The sequence below is a fragment of the Pinus tabuliformis genome, chromosome 7, assembly GCF_031772625.1.
Source record: "Pinus tabuliformis cultivar Carrire ecotype Pingquan chromosome 7, CPIR1, whole genome shotgun sequence".
NCBI classification, from domain to species: Eukaryota; Viridiplantae; Streptophyta; class Pinopsida; order Pinales; family Pinaceae; genus Pinus; species Pinus tabuliformis.
This window is the reverse complement of record NC_142293.1, coordinates 2,024,094,889-2,024,101,831: the sequence shown is the minus strand read 5'-3', so window position 1 is coordinate 2,024,101,831 and position 6,943 is coordinate 2,024,094,889. Positions and strand designations below refer to the sequence as shown.

The 6,943-nt window shown below is 34.8% G+C and overlaps 1 protein-coding gene across 1 annotated transcript; it reads right to left on the bottom strand.

Moving 5' to 3' along the window:
* Positions 1-5,816: 5,816 nt before the first annotated feature.
* Positions 5,817-6,678, bottom strand: LOC149256613 (uncharacterized). Its single transcript, XM_089457470.1, has one exon. It carries the CDS (start codon positions 6,510-6,512, stop codon positions 6,021-6,023), a length of 492 nt encoding a protein of 163 aa, XP_089313596.1. The 5' UTR covers positions 6,513-6,678; the 3' UTR covers positions 5,817-6,020.
* Positions 6,679-6,943: the final 265 nt, after the last annotated feature.

Below are 6,943 nucleotides of genomic sequence, written 5' to 3'. Positions count from 1 at the left end.
CAAATTAACATTGTCTCAGAATGAGTACATACAAAAGGTGTTGAAAAGATTTAATATGCAAAATGAAAAACCAGTTAGTACACCTTTTGCTAGCCATTTCAAACTTTGCAAGGAAATGTGCCCAAAGACCCAAGAAGACATGGATTATATGTCTAAAGTTCCATATGCATCAGCAGTTGGAAGCTTAATGTATGCAATGGTCTGCACAAGGCCTGATATTGCACATGCAGTGGGAGTTGTAAGCAGGTACATGAACAATCCAGGAAAGGAAGATTGGATGGCAGTGAAATGGATTCTCAGATATTTGAAAGGTACCACAAATCAAGCATTATGCTTTGGTGGTTCAAACATTTCTCTACAGGGATATGTTGATGCAGATATGGCAGGTGACAGAGATAACAGGAGGAGCACTATAGGATATGTATTTACTGTTGGAGGAACAACTGTCAGTTGGGTTTCAAAAATCCAAAGTGTTGTTGCACTTTCAACAATAGAAGCAGAGTATGTTGCTACTACAGAGGCTAGTAAAGAAATGATTTGGTTACAAAGGTTTATGGGTGAATTGGGTAAGGAGCATGATATGGGCATGTTATACAGTGATAGCCAAAGTGCCATTCATCTTGCAAAGAACTCAGCATTTCATTCTAGGACTAAACACATACAGCTCAAGTACCATTTCATACGATCAGTGTTGGAAGATGGAGAGTTGAAGCTGGAAAAGATACACACTAGCCAGAATCCTGCAGATATGCTAACAAAAGTTGTAACCAGGGAGAAACTGAGAATATGCTCAGTTTCAATTGGTCTTCAAGGATGACGATGAAGATGAGAAACAGCCAGGTCCAAAGAGGAGTCATTGTCCATCAAATGAAGCAGCGGTCGAGTTTGTACAATCATTCTCCAAGTGGGAGATTGTTGTGTGTGGAGCATGATTGTTCAGAGGTCTTTGTGTTCAGCCAGATGTATACCCCAGGAAGTTTGTACACCCCTCCACGCGGGGGGGTGCGGGGGGGACTTGTCCCCCCCCCCCGGGGGTCTGGGGGGGTCGATCCCCCCCGGCAGGGGCTCGGGGGCAGCGCCCCCGAAGCTAAAAACAAATGTAAAATTGCCTTGTAAAAGTATAGTAATTTCTAGTCAATCTGGGCCGTTCATTAGGAAAATGATCTGACGGTAGAACTTATGTTTAGTTTAGGGTTTTTTGCCCTAGAAGGAAACCCCCTCTCTTTGTATGAGGGCATTGTATTTGAGGCTGAGATATAGATGTGTATTTTGTGAGCGAGAAATATAGAGGTGAGACTGTGAGAGAAAACAGAGGATATTACATCGGATTTGCTGTAGGTTGTGTCTCTTCATTTTGCTGGATAATAGAAAGGAAGGACTGGCTGTTCGGGGTGGACGTAGCCCAAACTGGGTGAACCACGTATATCTGTGTCTCTCTTGTTTTGTGCGTTTTCCGTGTTTATAATTCTGCAATATTTTATGTGTTCCATTGCTCCGTAATATATAATTTTCTAACAATCACACCCCTTAAAGACTTCTTGTAAGTTATTAACTTCCCATTATCATTCTCGTGTGGCCTTATGAAGGTGGTACGTGAAGAAGTAACATCATACTAAATGATATCATAAATGAGGATTTAACAACTATTATTTATAGTAAATCCTCATTTATCTATCCCATATTTGTAAGAACAATGAATAAATAAGCAAGATGGCAACGAAACTTTTCCACTGTGCAAGGTCCCACTCCAGGATTTGTCTCTTCATACTCCAAATATATATCACAATTGTCAACAATTGGCTCTCAATACAGCATGGAATAATGCGATAATAGTTCGGTCTTATTGTGTTGGCCTTCAAGGCTAGAGTAATGATTAATAGGGGCTTCCACGGGGCATTCGTATTTCATTTTCATTGATTTATGAAAGACGCACTATTGCGAAAGCTTTTTCCAAAGGTTTTTTTATGAATCAAGAATGAAAGTTGGGGGCTCAAAGACGATAAGATACCATCCTAGTCTCAACCATAAGTAATTTCAACTAGGGATATGCATATGTTGCTCTAAGAAGTCCACCAACATTGTTTTACCTCGTTGATCCTTCCAATAGTTATGTGCGCGTCTCAAAGATTAAGCCATGCATGTCTAAGTATGAACTAATTCACACTATGAAACTGCAGATGGCTCATTAAATCAATTATAGTTTCTTTGATGGTACAATATTGCTTGGATAATCATAGTAATTCTAGAGCTAATATGTGCACCAAGTCCCGACATTTCCAAAGGGATGTATTTGTTAGATAAAAGGTTAGAGCGATCTTGCTTGCTTCTCTAGTGAATCATGATAACTCATCAAATTGCACAACCCCTAGGTTGGTAGTGCTTCATTCAAATTTCCACCATATCAACTTTTAATGGTAGGATAGAGGCTTACCATGGTGGTATCGGATGATGGAGAATTAGGGTTTGATTCATGAGAGGGACCCTAAGAAATGGCTACCACATCCAAGGAATGTAGTAGGTGCACAAATTACCCAATCTTGATATAGGGAAGTAGTGGCATTAAATAGAAATATTAGGTTCATCAAGTCTGATAATTGGAATTAGTACAATCTAAATCCCTTAATGATGATCCATTGGAGAGAAATTTTGGTGCCAAAAACTATAGTAATTTTAGCTCTAGTAGTGTATATTTAAGTTGTTACAGTTAAAAATATCGTAGTTGTATATTGGGCCATAAAGGTTGTTATGCACTTACCCTTCCATCCCTTTTGTCGGCATGCTCCTAGCCTTAACTATCTAGGTCGCAATTTTGATGCTATTACTTTGAAAAAAAAAATAGAGTGATCAAATCAAGTTCATGCTCTGATATCAATGTAGTAAACAAACAATATTATGTTTGATATTGAAGAAGAAATATATTTGTAATAAATGTCTTAATAGATATAAATAGATGGAATGGTAGAACAACCCCCACGACCTCACCGCTCTCCCCCTTCCAGCCCCCTCCCCCCCTTATAAGTACCTAGTGGGGTGCCCTTTCATATGAAGAGTCATGTCAATATGGATAAGGCACACCTTTACACCTTTTCACATATATTATTTATTATTGTTATTATGTTTGCTACAATTTCCTAAAAATGCATAAGGCACACCAAATCTTATCTTTTTCTTTATTTTAAGCCATCTTGATCATTGAAATTTTTATTTGGATTTTGTCTCTTTTAACATTTTTCATGAGGAAGATTGGGAACAATCATTCTAAGCAAATAAAATAACAAATTTATTGTAAGGGGATGGTCTATGTGTCAAATGTGATAAGGGATGGAATGTTAAGTTTAACCTAAAAACAACGACAAATACATTTTTTTTTAGAAAGATCAAACGTAAGGATCACAAATACTTTTTTGGAAAAATCAAATTTAAAGATAAAATAAATAGAAAATATTTTTCAAAGACGAAGAAATATTAGAAATTTTCTTGCAACTACCTTCTCACCTAGATATATTGCTAAAATGACATTGATGGAATAAACATCAATGGTAAAACTAAGGGTGGTTCTAAGAAATGTTGATAAGTTTATTTTTCGAGTACTTGTTGTTCTTCTTATTTGTGTTAGACAACTCTATTAGTTAGTTTGTTAGTTTTTTTTTAGCCACTTTGCATTATGTCAAATAAGGATTACATAGACCAAAAAATTTATGTTATTGGTTTGCCTAAAGGGAAACTAGACTAGTAACATAAGTTCAAAGTCTTGAGGTTGCTAAGACCTCGTCTAACTAGAGCATCTTGTATGTAGAAACTTCTAAAACTATATTGGTTGTGTCAAACCTTGAGATACATCACATGAGATGACATAAAAATTACTAGTGCTCCAATAAAAAAAATTAGTGAGTCATAACATCTATTGGGCAAAATCTCCAGGCATCTCCATTGGTTAGTCACTACTCTCATTTGAGGAGAAGATGTTAACTAATCTCCTAGCTAAAATGGTTAGCTTGTCCTCTATATTGTCAATCTTTTTTTCTAGCTCTACCAATCTGATGGAGTTATCTTACTAAGTCCTCTTATGCTTCCCCACACAATTTGCATTATTCAATTGATAATTAACCTTATGTCAGCTACAATATGCTAAATATAATAAGAATCATAACCCACCCTCCTTAGAAAGAGAACTCTCTTAATTATTAAGATAATGATATTAAATTTTATTTAGTAATATATTTTCTTTAATATTATAGATTTAATTTTTATTTTGTATAAAAAAAATATTTTTTCCACCAATGCTATTACCATTTTTAAATACCCGTAGACATAATGTACATCGAAAATATATCGATTAAATTTTATTAGGCATTTAATTTTTTATTATTATTATAACAATATCATTTAAAAATTATTTTGTAGTAATCACTTTTATTTATAAGCCAATAAAAGTGTATTTGCACGAAAATCATTTTTCCCGCGGTATATGCACGAAATTCATTCCTGTTAATAACTAATCATATTTTTTTAATAACCATTTTTATTTGTAAACCAATAAAAATTTACTTGCCACGAAATTCAGTGCTCTCAATAATCATATTATTTAAAATTTATTTTTTTAATAATCATTTTAATTCCTAAACCAATGAAAATATATGTACCACGAAATACATTACTCTTTTTTATCAACAGAATTCATTTTTCTTTTTTACACAGTATGTGATGCATGTACAATTTATTTTTTAAATCAAACTAAATAATTTTTCTTTAAGGCCGAGAGACCAAAGTTTAGTCTCAGTGAACATTAACCATCATCATCATGAATGAAAAGTAATTTTTTCCTTTTATATTTATAAGTCATGAATGAAAAAATTTTAGAGATTGATAAAAATTTATATATATATATATTAAAAATTAAATTGATATATATGATTTTTTTTTGTTATTTATCAAATTGAGATTTTTGTGATTTATATTAATGTTAAGAAGATTTTTTGGCGAAATCATATCATGATATTTTATCTATGCTTTTAGAGCCAAAAAGTATAGTTCATGATTTTTTATTATAATATTTTTAAATTATTCTTAAGGTGAACTTTTAACCCTATCAAATGTGATTTATTCTAAAACAAAAATATAAAATTAAAAAGCCATATTTTAATAGGTTTAACTACTACAATTTTCAAAATATACTTATTAGTGAACATCAAACATAAGGCGAAAGATTTGATGTAAACTCCTAAAACCCTTCTCATTCTATTTTTCTTTATTAAAATAAAAATAAGTATACTAAATCTTATTCACAATAAATGGGAATTTAATCTGGCTCTTCAAAGTTTGAATTTGAATCATCCCACACCTTAAAGAAAATGTGAGTTCAAAACTTGTAAATGGCCATAATACAATGCAGACATGGCAAATTGAGGATTTTGGAAAAGAGCATGTCAAAATCCAGAACCAAGGCAAGTCATTACATCCCAATATCTGCTGTAACTAACAATGTAAACCCAAAGGGTCTGAGAAACATTAATAGATATATAAATGTAAATCCAAAGTGTCTGAAAAACATTAATAGATATATAAATGTAAAACCGAAGTGTCTGACAAATCAATATGTAGGATGATTCAGCTATTTATTTAATTTCTAACCCTGACATCATATATATGAGAATTTCATACATCTATTGAAAATCCAGACTGATTTATGGGTGAGGCTCTTAGAGATATGGGTGATGTTTTTGGAGATTTGAAGACTGTAAGACTACTGCAAATTGATTCTAAATATCGGAACACTAATACTTTCAGACATTTAAAGATAATAAGACTACTGCAAATTGATTCCAAATACTCGAACACTGATGCTTTCAGACATTTAAAGATAATGATACTAGTGTAAATTACAAATCGACTCGATTCCAAACACCAAAAGACACTAAGAATACTGCAAAAGACAATAAGAATACCCAACGCCAACGCCAAAACTAGAAACTGGAATTGGTAATGAGACTTATTATAAGATTCTAAAGAGAGCGAGAATTTCAGCAGAATAAGTGCCTGGATGTGTTGAAGAGATGGACAAAGGAGACAAGTACATAAACACAGAGAGCGACCCTATAAGGCGAAAAATAGTCCTTATAACTCAAAGACCCTGAACCTGGAGAGGGCCCGCTTGCTATACCTTCATCGTTTGTACCGATCAGAGTGCCAGAAGAATTTTGGAAGAGGATCTGCCGGCGTTGTGCGAAATCCAGGTGGGTTTCTGTTATGAATGCGGAGGCGAGAGCAAGAAGAGTGGATAGGCTCACAAAAGCAGAGAGATAGACATGCAGAGGAACCCAGGAGATGCCATTTCCACAACTGTTAGGGTGAGAGAGAGACTGAGAATAAGTGTTCAAGAGAGACCCCAAGACTGCAAGTTGGAATACAACATAAACACCCACCAGCACAGATGTTTCAGTGGTGTTCTTCAATTTCAACCGGCTGATCTGATTTAGTGATGGGGCACAGACTGCCATCTTCAATTGCTCCATAATCAAATACACAAATTTAATACCACTCCAACTTTTGAGTGAATTCCTGTGGTTGCGAGGGGTATTTTAAGGGAAGGGACATGGTAAAGTGGCCACTTATTTCCATGCGGCGCGCTGCAGCAGTTGCCGAGAAAGGGCCCTGAACCATCCTCCTGCGGACGAGGAAGCCGGTGGGAAGTATCGCCCCACTTTCCTCGGTGGTGTTGTCCCTTTCCAATACGAATATCCGTGTTCAACACGGTTTCTTGTTATTGACGATGGAACAAGGTCACATGCATGATGTTGATGTTATCTTTACCCAATCACCCACCCACTCATGAAGGGATGGAATTCCAAAACCAGATGGTGGTTTGGTTCCTAGAAGTTTCAAGTTTTATTTTTGAGCATTTTATACTATGCAATTGCTCAAAAATACAAAGAGAAACTAATAA